Source organism: Anabrus simplex, chromosome 2 (assembly GCF_040414725.1).
Source record: "Anabrus simplex isolate iqAnaSimp1 chromosome 2, ASM4041472v1, whole genome shotgun sequence".
NCBI lineage: Eukaryota > Metazoa > Arthropoda > Insecta > Orthoptera > Tettigoniidae > Anabrus > Anabrus simplex.
Window position 1 is genome coordinate 656,281,406 of NC_090266.1, and position 18,826 is coordinate 656,300,231.

An 18,826-nucleotide genomic window follows, 5' to 3' on the forward strand; every position below is an offset into this window, starting at 1 on the left:
TTACTTTACAGTCACACCTCTTTAATCCAGGACTTCAGACATGTCAGTACATTGACATGTTCAGAACTAAGGGCATCCTTCTTTTAGAGACAATATTTCCAGAACCACTGAACACTCTCTCACATGGAACTGAAGTAGCTGGATTTCAAAGCAATTTGTTTCTATGTTTGCAAGATGTGGAAGCTGGACTGAGAGTTTGCAAAGTTATCTTCTAGTTCCACCAACTACTTGAAGACTGCAATCTTCATCAAAAGTGGTGCCATACTCGAAACCAAAATGCGATGACCAGAATCTTGTTTGTCTTCATTGGTTTCAAAATTGAGTTTCCTCTTCTTGCTCCATGGTTTTACTGGAACTCATACTCCATCCACATCTCTCTCCGAAATTCTTCTCCACACGGATTCCTGGTCCTGTATTTTTAATACATCTAAGATATTTAAATATAGGACGAAGAGCAGTAGCTTTCTGGTACGTCTTCAGATTACACCCATCATTTATCCTAGCCATTAAATCTTCAACAAGAGTCCTTTCAAATCTAGCTACGTACCCAGGAGTGACGTAAAGATAATTTCAAGTGTGTTACTGTAGGCAGTACATCACTACCTGTCACATATTTGCTACCACCAACGAGGTCTGATATATTTCTAAACATGGCTTAAGACACAAAATCATTTTTTCTATCTTCTCCCATTCAGTTGTTGTTAGAGGTCTGATATTAGAAGAGTGGGTCGACAGGACATCTATAAGTTCCCTTTTAGCTTTCATAAGTACGTTAAACATGAAATATATGATATTCCATTGAGTAACTATGTCCCTTTTTAATTTACATGCATCAAGGCCTTGTTTCTTAAGTTTTTTATATCATTTTTATTTTCTAGATAAGGGCTGAGTTTAAAATGTCCCACTATTTCCCTGTACTTTGAAAGTAATGTTTTGATAGCAGCATCCTTTATAGCATTGTTTGAACTTAATTTTTGAGTGTGGGCTGCACACCAGAAAGTGTCATACTTTGTTCTTTCAACTCCTAAAAGGCTGATGACCTTCGATGTTAAGCCCCTTAAAACAACAAGCAACAAGCATCAACTCCTAGAACAATATTTCTTGCATTATCAATGCAAACAACAAGAACTTTATCTTCAAACACCATTCACAAACTACATCTTCGAACTCTTCTATGCAGTTAGCAGCATTGTGGTTTTGTATAATACGTTTAGCTTGTAGTGATGAATTATGATATTCCCCATTTGAATCAATCCAGTGAGCTGTAATCCCCAAGTAGCTATGGTTAGATGTGGAAAACCCAAATCCTCCCATAAGACTGTTAAATTCTGCTTGTTTCAGTTCACTTAAATCATTTTTTTATTTTTTATTTTTTATTTTTTTAGAGGGAAGATGGTAAATTTGAGAATTGAGAGCTTCCAGTAAACCCTCTTCAAGACCATGATCACATGCAGTGTTGACCAGCCTACTATCCTGTACAGTCCCGTTCACTAGTTTATTTGCAGTTTCTATTTCCTTGTTAGAGCCGGCCCTGTGGTGTAGGGGTAGTGTGCCTGCCTCTTACCCGGAGGCCCCGGGTTCGATTCCTGGCCAGGTCAGGGATTTTTACCTGGACCTGAGGGCTGGTTCGAGGTCCACTCAGCCTACATGATTAGAATTGAGGAGCTATCTGACTGTGAGATAGCGGCCCCGGTCTAGAAAGCCAAGAATAACGGCCGAGAGGATTCGTCGTGCTGACTACATGAAACCTCGTAATCTGCAGGCCTTCGGGCTGAGCAGCGGTCGCTTGGTAGGCCAAGGCCCTTCAAGGACTGTAGTGCCATGGGGTTTGGGGTTTGGTTTGGTTTTATTTCCTTGTTAGAGGACATGCTTCACTACTAGCTGCTCCAACATTGACTGAGAAGATGAACAAGTAGTGACACTGATAGACACAGATTCACTTCTGAAAAGATGTGTATGTTTAAGATGATATTGAAGACTACTTATACTTCCAGTATAACAAAATGATTTCTTGCATTTCTTACAAAATACTGTTTTTCTATCTGTCATCTTACCACAATCATTTAGTTTAAATCACCAAGCAAGTGGCCATGCGTTTAGGGTTGTGCAGCTGCGAGCTTGCGTTCGTCAGATAGTGGGTTCGAACCCCACTGTCGGCAGCCCTGAAGATGGTTTTCTGTAGTTTCCCATTTTTACACCAGGCTGTACCTTAATTAAGGATGTGGCCACTTCCTTCCCATTCCTAGACCTTTCCCATCCCATTGTCGCCATAAGACCTATCTGTGCCGGTGCAATGTAAAGCAAATTGTGAAGAACAAAAGAAAAAAGTTTAATTCTGAAATGTTCACCAAGTTTTCCTCATATTGGTTCATAAGCCATATTTGTAACTGAAGTTCACAAACTCTGAATGTGAATATATACAATCTTCTGAATAACAACCACACAAGAATTGAGGTTTAAAAGTGTCACTTTTCCTATAGTGTCCTCCTAGCAAATGGTGTCTGTCAATTTGCACATTACCTGGACTTGATAATGATTCATGATAAAGAAAATTAATGAAGGAAATGGAGATAATTCTGCTGTATTACCTTTTATGCATATTTGGTAAACACATTGTAGAGAATTATAATTAAAACAATATTTTTCTTTACCATTAACAGAATGTTTATAATAATAATAATAATAATAATAATAATAATAATAATAATAATAATAATAATAATAATAATGCAATTGTTTTACATCCCATGAGCTATTTTTATGGTTTTGAAAGACATAATTATTTTTTTCTGTTGGTTAATAAGTCTGTATTATATTGTTCTCAAAACAGATTCCATTCCATTTATTTCTACTGCCTGATTACATGTTTCAGAAACACAGAGAAGGCAAAGAAGAATGGACGTAAAGTTTCCATCAATTACTGCTAGGAAGAATGACAGAATTCCTTATGGTCTTGAAGATTTTTATAGGATACTTTGCAGTATAATCATTCCATAATTCAGTTGGTTTTGAAGGAGACAGGAGACTGAGAATCTCATTTCCTCACCCCTCTCAACCATTCTGAGGGTGTCTCCTCTTTTAGAAGGAAAAGTAAAAAGATATTGCTGATCACCAGACTTTAAATCTTAGAAAAGAAAAAATCAGAATGGTTATTTTACCAAACTTTTGCATTGTATGCACATCATCTACTTTTTGTTTATGGTTATCACGATAAAGAAATACCACAGACTGGATTTGATCAATTAAAGTAGATATATCATACCTGAAGATTTGGAGCTACAAAGCTGGAATCTTGAGCCAGTACCAAATGAAAGACATGCCCAAAAGCAGTAAATTTATACTGTGGATGAGGATCCCATAATTCTGCCGCTTTATGCCGGAAATGTCCAGTTTCCACATGCAGTGGGGTATGTAGGGCTGAAACAAATTTGGGCAATTATTTACTGCAAATAAATAGCAATCACAGGAATGAAATACTTTACAAGTAAAATAATGATGTGTGTGAAAGGAAATTTAAAATGTTACTCTTAATTCGTCCAAAAATATGATAAATAAAATTAATGTAGATATTATCCAACACGGTTATGTAGCACTACTGTAATTGATTAATTTTAAACATTTCACTAATTGCAATCCAGTTGAATAAAATGCCCTGCAACTGTGAAAGCACAGCATTTTCCCCTTTTTAAATAATTTCCGAGCAATTCACAATATTACTGTAAACTGGACTCCCTGGTAGACTTCCAACATTAACGATCACAAATTGCTTGAATATCACCATGGAAAACAGATTAACACAGAGTCTGGCTGATACAAAAACTATGTACACAATGTCATGGCTGATCCAACAATGCATGAGTAAGAGTAATTATAGCACAGGTATACCAACAAGAACCTTGAAGCTAACGTTATGGATCATTTCAGAGACCTTAGATTTCATCCATACACCATAGCTTCCCACACCCTCTCAGTTATTTGTTTTCTTTTGATTCTATATATATATTTTTGCTGGTAGTTTAAATTAATTAAATTAACCATTTTAGATTTTCAGTGATGTAAGGATGGGAAAAGGCTAGGATTGGGAAAGTAGTGGACTTGACTTACTTGACTTAATTCCTGTTGTTCCTCATGGAACATAGGGTATCAACAAAGCATCTCCATCTGGTCCTGCTGACAGCCAGCCTCTTTACCTCACTCCAGGTTTTGCCTTCTTCCATCAATTCCATGTAAACAGATCTTCGCCACGTTTGCTTGGGTCTCCCTCTCTTCCTTTTACCCTACGGGTTCCAGTCCAGTGCCTCTCTCTCAATTGCTTCGTTCCCCTTCCTCAGTGTATGCCCAATCCATCTCTATTTCCGCTGCTTTACCTGTATGGCCATCACATTCCCTCCCATCCTACTCCAGAGTTCATGGCTGGAGATTACTTCTGGCCAGTAGATGTTAAGAATCCTTCCCAAACAGCAGTTAACAAAGGTCTGCAACTTGGATGTAATTACTACAGTTACTTTCCAAGTCTTGGACCCATATTACAGAACAGACTTCACATTACTTCGGAAGTTGCGGAGTTTGGTCCTGATAGATATTCTCTTGTTCTTCCACACCAGATAGAGCCGAACAAAGGCACCATATGCTTTTTGAATGCGCTGAGACATCTGGTGCAGCTTGCCTATCTTTGGCAACTGCACTGCCCGAGTAAGTGAAGCTATCCACCTCCTCTATAGATTCACCATTGAAGACAAATGGGTCTGATTTGTTGGTGTTAATCCTTAGGGCCTTGGTCTTCTTTGAGTTGATCATTAGTTCCACCTTTTTCACTTCCTCTACCAAATATTCGAGCTTTGCTTGCATTTCTCCATGTGCCTCACACAGGAGACACAAATCGTCAGCAAATTCCAGATCTTCAGGCCTATTAACTAATCCCTATTGGATATCACATTTCACATTTCGAGTCACGTTCTGCATTACCGCGTCAATCACAGCCAAGAACATAGTTGGCAACAGGATACATCCTTGATGAACTCCTCAATGTACAGATACAGGCTCAGACATACAGTCCCCATGCATGACTATACATGTGTAATCACGGTACGTTTCCTGAACGAGATCAACAATTTGTGCTGGCACTCTGTAATGCTTCACTTCCTTCCACATGGCTTCTCTGTTGATAGAGTCAAAAACTTTCTCAAAGTCAACGAACACTGCATAGAGGTGAGATGAACATTCAGCACACTGCTCCAGAATTATCCTCAAGGTGTTTATTTGGTCGATGCATGAGCGGTTCAGACGAAAGCCTGCCTGTTCTCGTCAGAGTCTTAAGTTGACATACTCTTTAATTCTGTTCAGCAGAATCCTGGTGAAGACTTTGCTAAGGATTGAGAGAAGCGTAATTCCCCTCCAGTTGTTACAATTAGACGTATCCCCCTTTTTTGGCAACTTCACCAACAACCCACATTTCCAGTCTGCCAGCATTTCTCCAGTAACCCATACCTTCTCAAATAGAGGCTGCAATATATTGGCAGTGATGTCCATATCAATCTTCATGACTTCTGATGGAATGTTGTCAACTCCTGCTGCCTTACCAATATGCAACTCTCTCAATGCTTTCTTGATTTCTTCAACTGTTGGAAAGCAGGTTTTAATCCTTGGGTCAGACTGAACTACTTCTTCCCCCACATCTGACTGATCTTCTATGGAGCAGTTTAGAACTGCAGAAAAATATTTCTGCCATCGTTTCAGTTCATCCTCAAGGTTAGTTAAGAGGGTTCCATCTTTGTTCCTGACTGGACAGTTTTCCTGCATCTGCTTCCTTGCCAGAATTCTGGTGATGGTATAGAGTTCTTTGAGATTTCCCTTCTTGGCTGCCTTTTCTGCCTGTTGAGAAAGGTCATCTGTCCAGTTCCTATGATCCCTCCTCACATTTTTCTTTACTTCCCTATCCTTTGCAGCATATTTTGATTAGAGTTCTGCCTTTCTTGCTCGTGTCTTGCATGTGTTCATTGCCTCCTTTATCTCTCTCCTCTCTCTAATGATTTCCCATGTCTGTTCAGTCATCCAGTCTTTTTTCCTCCTATCCTTAAAGCCAGGATATTTTCACTTACTTCTGTAAAGGCAGATTTAATCTTCACCAACTTTTTCTCAACAGTTTCGTCCTCCACCTCAGCGAGTGCTTGAAATCGATTCATTAGTTTATTCTGAAGACTTCCTTCACCTTACTGTCATCCTTTAGCTTTCCAACATAACACTGCTTTCTTATCTGTTCTGTCCTTCTTTTCTGTGTCTGGATCTTCATCCTAAAGGTAGCCACAACAAGATGATGATCATTACCGATGTCTGCACCTCTCTTATTCCTCACATCCAACAGTGAACACCTCCACCTTCATCCAATCGCCACATGATCTATCTGATTCTCTGTCTTATGATCCGGCGATACCCAGGTCGCTTTATGGCAATCCTTATGTGGAAATACAGTATCACCAATAACCAGATCATGGCTGGAACAGAAGTTCACAAAGAGTTGTCCATTCTCATTTTGTTCTTCTAGGCCATGCCTTCCCATGATGTGCTCAAGTCCTTCATTATCCTGGCCCATTTTGCATTCAATACTCCTCCAACTATAATGGTATCCTTCCTCTTCTGTTTCTTAATCGTGCTATTTAGATGCATATAAAATGCCATTTTTGTCTTCTTCCTTTGTTGTCTCAGTGGGTGCATAACACACTATCATCACAACATTTCTCATATTGGTCTTGAAACGTAATACAATTATCCTTGCCAACACTGGATACCACTCCATAAGGCTCCTCTTAGCCTCCTTGTCCATCAATGCACCCACACCTTCACAACTCACTCCACTGCCCACAGGTCTTCCAGAATATATAAATATAGCTCCATCATGGGTGGTTAATTCCCCAAACTCGCTCCATCTCACCTCACTAAATCCTGAGATGTTCAGGCCATAATTCTTCATACATGCCACTGCCTGTCATAGTCTTCCACTTTCCCGCAGAGTTCTCACATTCCAAAATCCAATTTTTGTTACTTTTGCAAGCCAAAATTTGTCATCTTTCGATCAGTCCGGTTTCTCTTTGTTGATGTTTCTGTAATGGTTTAATTTAAGGTTTTGCGAATTATTGGCCCACAGCACCCAAGCCTGATGGTGGGGCTGCCACCTGAAGCCACCTGAAGCATGCTGTTTTCTGTTGGGGTTGTCTTCCTTAGCCTTTGAAGGTCTCTCTTCACCACAAGGCAGCAGTTTTTCTCTTCATTTAACCCCAAGAGGGAGGGTTGCCTCCTCCACCAACTTCGCTGTACCAAAGGTCTCCTTCTCCACCTCAGCTGCCATTAAAGACTTCACTAGAGCCCCATTAGCCGTTACTTTTCTGGGTTCCTGTAAGACCATCACAGCTACCATAGCGGTTCTGGGGCACACAAGGTCCTCACTGTACTTCGCCCTTACAGGCTATCCCCTACTTTATACCATTGCCCATCCTCCACGGCGTGGACAAGGGGTTGGAATTATGGGGGACGGATCAAGTAGTAGGCATGGTCTTAATTGAGGCACAGCCCCAGCATTTGCCTGGTGTGAAAATGGGAAACCATCTTCAAGGCTGCCTACAGATGGGCTTTGCTTCTAGGTCTTACAAAATTTAAACAATCTGTCTTCTTTAAGACAGAAGACTTTTTTGGATTGACAACATACAAAATTAGTCCACTTATCAATTTTTGCTGAATTCTGTTACAACTGCTTATCCAACAAACAAGAGAATAGTCAGAGCATGTGAGGGATAAAAGTATGAATCCGTATTTTAATCTGAGAGATGCTTCAGTATCTGATGATCAATAATCATATCGTAATACCCTAGAAACTGAGATGGTAAGTGATTGAATTGTTGCATGATCACCAGTGCATGGAATAAACAATACTTATAGCATGCTGCTATGCATACTGGTCAAAACTGAACGATGATGTTAAGAAAAGTAAGAAGTTGTGAGCTGTGCCTGGTTATGCAGAATGTAACAAATGAAGAAAAAAAAAAAAAAAAGTTTGATAAGTTGCAATTTTCACAACACATCCATTTAGATTTTCAAGATTCATAAGGTAAAAGGATTTTGTTAGATATAGTTGATTCCTTTTAATGGAAAAGTTCTCATGTAATGCAGTGAACAAATTGAGTAAAAAGTATTAGTTTTGTGAGCTATCACATACCTCTGGTACCTAATGTTTTCAACAGGAACTGCTCTGTGACAATGAACCCCCATTTAATTCAGCTGAAATCAGCACTTTTGTAATGGGACTACAGATTAAACCACAAGCACGCACACCAAATTTCAGGACGCAATCACTCATGCAGAGAGCATTACACCCCAGACTTTTTAACCCTATAAAATGAAAGATCTTATATTAATTGGCCATTTTAGGATACTTTATGTAACAAAAGGCTATAACTGGCTATAATCAAGTTGTATGCTTTGAAATGTTACTAAAACCATATTTATAAGAATGTTCTCAACTTGTAAAAAATTTTAGATTTCTTGCATCTTTGTGCAATGACAGATACATTATGTAGCTGCGCAAACTCCCCTCCTTCAAGGCAAGTCATAACACAACACAAAGCTTACTGACTCCTCACGGGACAAAAAATTAGTCACCCTAGTGCGCACACACAGATTGCGACGGGAACTGCATGCAATGAACATATGGAGGCCATTGCTCACACTAGCACATAAAGCTGTGCATCTTCAGTGGGCAAGAAATCATCAAATGTGCACAAGTAGCTGACTGGCATAACGTAATATGGTCTGACGAATCACGTTTTTATCTGTATTCCAATGATGCACATCATCGATTGCACTGAAGGCCAAATGAAGCATTTCATCTTGGATGTGTGCAAGGTCAGGTTCAAGCCGGAGGTGGTTCTGTGATGTTTTAAGCCTGCACAGATGGCGTAGCAAATAAGTCCCGTGCTCAACTTCACGCACACTGCCTCTATGTGAGCATAAGGCAGTAGCGATCAGAAAGACATTGATGTTTCAAGTGGACAGTGTATGTCAACATGGGTAGATGTAAGGATGTGACAGAGTGGTAAAACAGGGTAATCGTGTTTGGCCGTGCCCATAGCCATACGGTGCGTGAGGTTGATGGACTTTAGTGTTTCGCAAAGGACTGTTCAGTGTGTCTACAAGTAAACATGTGGCCACGAAACATAACGTTAGAATTGTGGTCGGAAAAAGGTCCTGACTGAGAGGAATGGGAGATGCATTTTACAGTTTGTGAATCAAAATCGCTGCAGTCAGTGCATGAAGGTTCATCCCAACCTGTTAGCGACAGTACATAACGACGGGAACTGCATGCAATGAACATATGGAGGCCATTGCTCACACTAGCTGACTGGCAGAACGTAATGTGGTCTGATGAATCATGTTTTTGCCAGTATTCCAATGATGCACATTGTCGAGTGCACCAAAGGCCAAATGAAGCATTTCATCTTGGATGTGTGCAAGGTCAGGTTCAAGCCAGAGGTGGTTCGGTGATTTTTGGGGGTGTTTTTCGGATCATGGACTGGGCCCGCTCAGTGAGGTGACCACTAACATGAACCAGTATGTTTATTTAACACTAGAACCACCGGAATATACTATATATCTTGAACCGTCGCTACTGAAATTATTATATTTTAGTTTTCGATATGCACAGTTCCTCATTTATTGGTTTGCCTCTGTTTCTGTACATTGATTTATAAGTTTCAATATTGATTCATCAAAAACGAAGATGCCATGCACTCATTACACTGTCGTCAGAAATATGCCGCTATGAATATGGATTTTCTTTCGAGGGGGTATGGCGAGCAAACCTACCAGGTATAGTCTTCCCAAAGTCTGCTACAGTCCACTCCGTTATGCCATCATTACCTAATGACGCATTATCTGGCTATGGGAGGCTTTTACCTTGGTTGTCGCATCCCCTATGATACCATGCTTTACGGGTTACTCGCTCGATGGCTGTAATAGAATAATTATTGAAAACTCCTCAGTACTAATTGTATGTGAGGCATCATTATAATATGAATTCGGAATATCAACTTACGTTCAGCCTGAACAATCCAGTTTTCAGTGTGATCTGAATCACTGCTTTCCGAGTTATCATTTGATTGGTAGTAATCTTCGTATGCATTTTCTCTTCTTAGGTCCTTTATATCTGGACCACATTCTACATCAGACATATCTTCAGAAAAGTTATGCAATAGACTCAGCAACTGATGGTTTACGAGACATGTTTACTGTACTGTTACAATCTGATAAAAGACAACACTACCAGAGATTCAGAGGAAATAATGCTTGTACAATTTGTAATATATCTGAGTTCCATTTTTAAGTTTTTGAACATTACCGTTGTTGATAGCATAACTTTGAGCAGATGATTATAACTCAATGAGAGATACGAGTTATAATACATTTTATTACGATAATTAACGCAGAGGTCAAAATGACCGCTCCGGCGGTAGTAGGTATACCCGTTACTAACGCCCCATCCATTAATTGTGTTTAATATGGATTTTTCTGACCACTAATCAGGAAAAGTCACTGGAGTTCAAAATCGTACAATAAGAACTGTAGTCAAAATTGAGTTTTGAAAATGTGTAGTGGTCATTTTCAATGTTCCGGCGGTTCAAGTGTTAAATATTCTGGATGATCAAGTGTTGCCTTTCAGTCAACATCTGCATGGTGAGTATGCTACTGATACCCCAATTTTTCAAGATGACAACAGCAGAGTTCATTGAGCTGGATGCATATGTGACTGGTTTTATGAACATTCCACCACCCTGTTACATGTCCATTGGCCTGCAAAATCACCTGACTTGAACACCTTTGAAAATCTGTTGGACATGTTAGAACAGTAGGTAAAATGCCAACATCATCATCCCTGCAATTTGGTGGAATTGCACAATCAAATTTGCAGCTAATGGCTTAACCCGGATGCGATGTACCTGCGGAACGTTGTGGACTCACTTCCTAACTGAATCCAGGCGGTTATCAAATCCAAAGGCGGAGATATGAATGAATGAATGAATGAATGAATGAATGAATGAATGAATGAATGAATGAATGAATGAATGAATGAATGAATGAATGAATGAACACCTACAACCTGTTTCCCAGTCTTTGACCGGGTCAGGGATGTAATGAAAGAAACATATATAGGCTATTATTACAATGGGGTTGCCACTCACAAGGTGATTTATTAATGACTGATAAATGCTATGAAATGATAATGGAGAGTGTTGCTGGAATGAAAGATGACAGGGAAAACTGGAGTACCCGGAGGAAAACCTGTCCACCCTCCGCTTTGTCCAGCACAAATCTCACATGGCATGATCGGGATTTGAACCATGGTATCCAGCGGTGAGAGGCCGACGTGCTGCCGTCTGAGCCATGGAGGCTAGGCAGAGATATATGGTATTAAATGATGCTTGTAATGATTTATCCAGGGATGACAAATTCTTTGTCCTTTGAGCTTAATTTTAGAAATGGTTCTTAATGTTTATTTATTAAATGAGGATGAATGAATAAAGAAAACTACAGGATTTTAAGTATATATGCTCATTAGAGAAAATTCTAAGATAAGGTGCACTAAAATTTGCTTATAATAAGACAATTTCAAATCATGAAGAACTGTTTTTCACCAAACAAAAATTTAAATACTCACAATCTGTTCACAATGAAGAGATCGTCTTGGATGCTATCCAGCATATTGCCATAAATTACTCCTAAGAGAGAATGCAATGTTCTTCCACATTTGCCTGCTGTGAAAATGGGAAAGCATGAAAAACTATCTGCAGAGCTGCTAACAGTGTGCTTTGATTCTAGATCTTACAGCATTTCTTTAGGATTTTTTTAGAATGACAACATATAAAATCAGCCCATTTAACAATGTTTACTGAATTCTGTTACAACTGCTCATCCACAAACAACAGTATGGCCAGAACATGCGAGAGATGAAAATATAAATCCGTATTTTAATCCATACCATATGCCACCATACTAATGGCCCTTTTCAGAACCAAATAAACAAATCAGTCTGTGGAAACTAGTAAGTATGATGGCCTGGAAATGTGGAAATTCATACTCATGAATGCATTCTTGAAGAATACACAAGTGAGTACCATGCGGATCAACTTGTTACAATGATAGCACAATGTTTTAATTTCTCTATCCTTTTCTTATTTGAAAATCCAAACAGGATCAAATACTTGTCCCTTCTTTCCTTTTCTGGTAATTTTTGGGATAGGAATAATGTTGCTCTGGTTGCACACCAACATATACTACCATGTTGTAAGCCTAGAAACTACACACATCTACATATCTAATGATACTGATATTTATAGCATATTTCACTGGCTTACACTTGGTATATACTGGGTGGCCTACCAGCCCATTGAGATCTACACTTATGCATCTCGCTGCTTTTACTATAATTAACTGGGGTAATATAACTAGATGTGTGGTTACGGGTTAGAAGACAGCGGGATTTATGAGCGCCACTATTAATTCGTTCTGAGCACCTCAAATGAACCCGTAAAATAAGCACAGATACAAAGAACACGTACCTTACAATAGAAGATACATACAATGAATAGGAGCAGATGTTGTATATGATGGGAACTCTACCCACTGCATGTGAAGTCTCGCAGTAGCTCACATAGCAAGGGCGTGGTGAGAGATGTGATATTGGAGAATGCTCAAAAGTTCGAATCCCACGCAAGTATTTTTTAACACCAATTGCCTGGGATGTGGTAAGGTTGCATACCTGATAGCTTTTACAGACTGATTTGTTTATTTGGCCCTGTAAAGGGTCGTATGTAGTGTGACATATGGTATGAAGCTGGGTTGGACAAGGATGGGGTGGCGATAGTCTGTGGCTAGGACAAGGGCACCAGTTAGCTATGTCGTACATGTTTAATATTTTCTTGACCACAGGTGGGGTAAAGTGTGCCCCATTGGAATGATATGAATATACAATGGCACATACATATGTAGCTGCACAAACTCCCCTCCTTCAAGGCAAGTCATAACACAACACAAAGCTTATTCACTGCCTCATGTTGTATTCCAGCAAGGAGTATCTTATCTATGGAGAAGCTAGGCAGACTGCATCGCAGGCACAATGTCTGTATCAAGAATGCTATCCAGATATACAACAACCAACAGGGACGACATTTCAAAGTGTGGAAAGACGTCTGTGAGGTACTAATCCCTGGGAAGGACATGCCTGTTCGAGATCATCCCGTGACATCTGTTCACAATGAAGAGATTATCTTGGATGTTATCTAGCATAACCCTCACACTAGCACACGGGCTATTTGCATAGGAGACGAACGTCAGCCGGGCGTCTGTTATGCAGATATTGCATACCCATCAGTGTCACCTGTACCATCAGCACTTACACCAGGAGCTCCATGGTCATGATTTCAAGGCCCAGGTGGCATTCTGTCAATGGACCTTACAGCATCGACCAGTATCGACCAGTCGTCTGTTCAAGTAGGTGCTGCGTTGAACGACCTAGGTAACTGAAATCCTGTCACAGGTTTCCTAGCCTCTTTCAACCCAGATCCATACCATATGCTACCATACCAATGGCCCTTTTCAGGGCCAAATAAACAAATCAGTCTGTGGAAACTAGTAAGTATGCAACATTGCCACGTCCCAAGCAACTGGCTGTAAAAAAAAAAAAATACTTGCATGGGATTGAAACCTCCTAACCCTTGAGCATTGTTCACTTTCAGATCTCGGACCGCTCCAAGTGAGCTATTGCAAGGCTTAACATGCAGCGGGCAGTTCCCAGCTTATACAGTACTTGTTCCTGGTCTGTGTGTGCACCTCCCTTTGCAAGGTATATGTTCTTTGTTACTGCTCTCACGATTCCTGCTGTTTTCTAGCTCATAACCACAAATCTCATTACATTTCCCCAGTTTAAGGAGAGGGACCAATGTATTTCAGAATTGTAGCAAACATAGTAGGTTGCATAATACTAGATCACAAGGGGTGGTGAACTACCTGGTATAATCTGAACAGGTATTTGTCACAAAATACTGTAGTTTTAAATTTTTGTCAACACTCTAATATTCAAATTGAAGCCCTTCTGGATGTTTCTGATGATGATTTTAAAAACTGCCCTTATAGGGGTTAAGTTGTCAAAATTTCTCCAATCAGGTGGAGTGATGAAGTTGTTAAACCAGAGACACTCAAAAATAAAACAAAGTCTGTTCATTCCCACAGTTACAGAGAAAAATTCAATTCCTCTCCCATAGTAAGAGATACAATACAGATTCCACCAAGAGTGAAAACAGTATTCAATACAAGACAACAATATATGACTAATGCATAAAAAGCAAACTAGTCGCAAAATTTACTCAACCAGATTCTGTTACACAAACGTACCCATGGGGTGAATTCCACCCCAGTCAAATTTACATGACGTACGTAACATTGACATGGGAAATGGTTGATCTCTCATAGACATGTGATGACGGTGCAGACAGAAAGTTACCAAGAAGCTGAGAACAACAAAATATTTGCACCTTTGTGAAAAGAAATAATTGCTAGGGTGGATTACACCCCAATGCTTATGTTTGATGGTGAACATAGAGCTTGGCTTTGGACATCAGGTATGGTTAGTATGTATGGTGTTTGTTAGTCCTTTACCTTTTAGGTCACTGACATTTACAAATGCTATAAAATCTTCCATTACAGTAATACTTTGCATATCTTAACACCTAAAGCACAATGTTAATATTGTTCACAGGTACATTTGTCAATTGTCTCATCCACTGCTGTTGTAAAGTACTGACCACTACCACTTTTAATACAACCAACAATTTTCTGGTAAGTATTAACTCCCCACATTATTCAATTAAATCATTCTGAGTGGTTCTGCTGATAATGGTTGAAATTTTGGGAGCTGTTTCAGAATGTCATATCAATATTGCATAACCACCACCACAGGCTCGGCATGGTTTTAAATTAATTCAAATAGTAAAAGAACATTTCACACTATTGTTTTCATTAGCTTTTAACGAATCCCACTGGAGGTAACTCTGACACAAAGTACGTTTGGAATGTGGGTCAGGTTATTCTTCTCTGTACTACATTCCATGAATTTAGGCAGCAGCAGCCAACAACAGACTTCTACATTCATAAATTGTCTCGCTTGTTTCAATATCACCAATTCACAATCACTGAAAAGTTTATACAATGCAACAAATTTGTACAGAATGCATATTCATGGTTTGAAAGTGATTTGATAGAATTTGATGGTGTGTGTCAATCTTACTGTTTCAATGTCCTAAGTCATCATCACTTCTACCACCAAAAAAAACAACACAAGTGTACCGAAGGCTACTATTTAAGTAAGGTCCGTTTGTCAATAGAAACAAATGTTGTAATAATGATATTACCAAAACCTTTTTATTATGTCTCCTTTTTACATATTAAACTATTTTTATACATATTTACAATGTTTGTTTAAACATTTATCATAGCATTCCACCAATTTCTATACCCCTTCATCGTAGAACTCTGCCGCCTGTGATTGAAGACAATCTTCAACTCCTCTCTTCATTTCTTCATCGGTGTCAAACCGCTGGCTGGCGAGAACTGAACAGATGATAATCACTCAGCTGTACTCTGGGTGGTTCATTTGTTCCCATCCAAAAGATCGGACTAACTCTTGAGTTTGAGCAACATAAGAAGCTCATGCATTGTCATGCAGCAAAACAAAATTCCAGATGGCAATAGGCTATGTCACTTATTCTGTATAGCATGGCAAAGCTTTTTAAATGTCAGGCAGTATGCAGCTGAGTTTATTGTTGTCCCTCATGGCATGAATTTGACTAACAGGACACCATGTCTGTTCCAAAACACATTGGCCATAATCTTGCGTGTTGATATTGTCTGTTTGGCTTTTAGTATGACTGGAGATGACGTGCGTCACCATTCCATTGATTACTGGTTCAATTCAGGAGTCAAATGCGAAACCCATGTTCCATTCCCTGTGACAATGTGGTCCAAACTTTGCACTTCTTCCTTACTGCATTGGGACAAAATAGGCCAAAGCACAAGCCATTCTTCTGCTGTTCAGTTCCTCAGTATGCAGTCTGGGAACCCATCGCACGTACAGTTTTCTGAACTGTAAGGTGTCAGAAACAATTTTGTATAGCGCTGACCTTGAAGCTTGTGGAAATTGCAGTGACAATGTGGAAATCGTGAAATGTCGGTATTAATGGATTTTTGCGTTTACTACGCGCACCATATCATCTGAGATGACCCGATCGCAGTTCATCATGGACAATGTCCTGCCCATTCTTGAACAATCTCACCCATTCACGCACCTTGCATTTGGGCCGTACACCTTACATATCCAGCAATGAATATCTGCAACTGACATGTTCTTTGCTGTAAAAAAATCGAATCACAGACCTTTTCACACTCGGCGGAACACTCAGTTATCTGAAACATTTCAACTGCCCACACTGAACCATACACAATGATGTTACAACTGCAACTAGTGTCAACTCATCCCCAAGGCATGCCGGGAGACACTGAGTGTGCGTATTTCAACAACTTTACAAAGCTACAGCCGACTGGACCTTAGTTAAAAAGTAACCCTCGTACTTTTAGTGTTCGCACAGACTGAAAAATTTACAAGTTATATTACTTAGAAAAATACAAGAATTTCAACATTATAAACATTCTAAAGGAATCAAATGATAAGAATCTTCTTTGTGACTCTCTAAGGTCATACAACTTTTATCTCTTAAATGATCAGCCTACTAGGAATAATACCTGTCTAGACCACATAATCACAAATGTACATAAAAACCAAACCCCATGGCCTACCAAGCGACCGCTGCTCAGTCCAAAGGCTTGCAGTTTACGAGGTGTCCTGTGGTCAGCACGACAAATCCCCTCGCCCATTATTCTTGGCTTTTGAGACCGGACAAATTTACATACTGTGCAAATAATCTGACATATGTGGTCATAGAGCCTCTATTGGCGGACCATAAAGTTCTCTGGTTTAAATTTCCATTTGCAAGTCAGGGAGGATATAATACCAAGCAGATTAAGTGTTTCAAGTTATTAAAGGCAGGAAATATCACAAGGTTGAGGTTCAAATTAATAGAAACTGATTGGCAGAATGAAATTTTAAACTGCTGCAATGTTCCCGAAGCATTTGAAAGATTTATAGTTAAAGTAAGTGCTTTTCTGAATATATGCTTTCCCAAGAGAAATAAGATACTAAATGAGGCAAACAATACAACAAGTAAGCAAGGGTACAAGTGGTATACTTTCTCTCTTGGAGCCATTAGAAAACTAATGATAATCCTTTATAAGGAATCTAAAAAGGGTAGTTCAAAAGTAAAATACAGGTACAGCAATGTAAAGCAAATGTACAGGAGGGAAATTAAGTTAGCAAATATTAGGGCCAATGAAATCTGTTTTAGAAACTCTAAAAGTAAGTGTAAAGCTGCCTGGGCAGTTATAAATAAGGAAATAGACAGGAACATAAGGAAGGAATCAGTACCCATTGAACAAGATGTCTTAAATAACTTTTTGTGAATTCAGTACAGACTATTGCATATCCTGGTATTCGATCTTTAGACAGGGACAAGACTCAACCTACAGCTATACCTACAGTCATGAATATGTTAGGTAGCCAACAAAGTCACAGAGGTAATTTAGCTGACAGATCAAAATTTACACGGGAAGGTTACACTGGGTGATATTGACAAAATAGTTACAGAACTACTGTAAGTACCGGTTCTTTAAAAAAAGAAGACTATTATTGTTTCTCCAACTCCTTTTTAAAATAAATGATCAATTTGACAGTGCTCCCCCATAATGACTACACTCATAAACTGGGTATTCGAGGAAGGGTTTTTTCCAGACTATCTGAAGATTAAATCATATTTACAGTATGTAGAAAAAGGGATAGAAATAAATAAATAAATAAATAAATCAATCAATACTCTGCCTTTAGAGCTGTCACCCAGGTGGCAGATTCCCAGTTGGTTGTTTACATTGTCCTTTCTTAAATCCCTTGATAAATTTTTCCATTCACTAATTGTAATTGCTTTTCCTATAAATGAATATTTGCCCCAATCTGTTCCCTTCAATTCCATCTTTCTTTTCATATTATGAACTTTCCTACCTTTAAAAGCTCCACTCAGATTTATTCGTCTAGGTCACTCCATGCCATCTCTCCAGTGACAGCTCAAACCTTTCCACTTAGTTGAGCAGCTCGTCTCCTTACTTCCAAATCTTCCCAGCTCAAAGTTTCCAACATGTACTAACACTACTCTTTTGTTGGAAATCACCCACAACAGATCATACTGCATTCCTTTGGATCTTTTCCAGTGTCTGTATCAAGTAATCCTGGTGTGGGTCCCACACACTGGAACCACACTCTAATTGTGGTATTACCAGAGACTTATGTGCCCTCTCCTTTACATCCATACTACAACCACTAAATACCACACAGCCATATGAAGAGATTCGTAACTTTTATTTACAACCTAATTTATGTGATTTCCCCAATGAAGATCTTTCCTTATAACTACACCTAGTACTTACAGTAATCCTCATGAAGTACATTCACCCCATCGACACAGTAATTAAAGCTGGGAGGCAGTTTCCTCTTGGTGAGACTTACAACCAGTCTTCTCATCCTGTTCAGCATCATTCTGATTTGTGCTGTCCACCTAACAACATTGTCAAGGTCTTTTTTTTTTTTTTGCAGCTGCTCACAATCCAGTAACTTATTTGTTACCCTATA

General features: G+C 39.2%; 1 protein-coding gene across 3 annotated transcripts in view; it reads right to left on the reverse strand.

Moving 5' to 3' along the window:
- Positions 1–18,826, reverse strand: part of LOC136864326 (A disintegrin and metalloproteinase with thrombospondin motifs 4) — a 644,921-nt gene that overhangs the window by 337,307 nt on the left and 288,788 nt on the right. For all 3 annotated transcript variants that reach the window (XM_067141158.2, XM_067141157.2, XM_067141159.2), the window contains exon 4: positions 3,263–3,417. In XM_067141158.2, the coding sequence (XP_066997259.2) occupies positions 3,263–3,417 (155 nt within the window). The remainder of the gene's footprint in view (positions 1–3,262; positions 3,418–18,826) is intronic.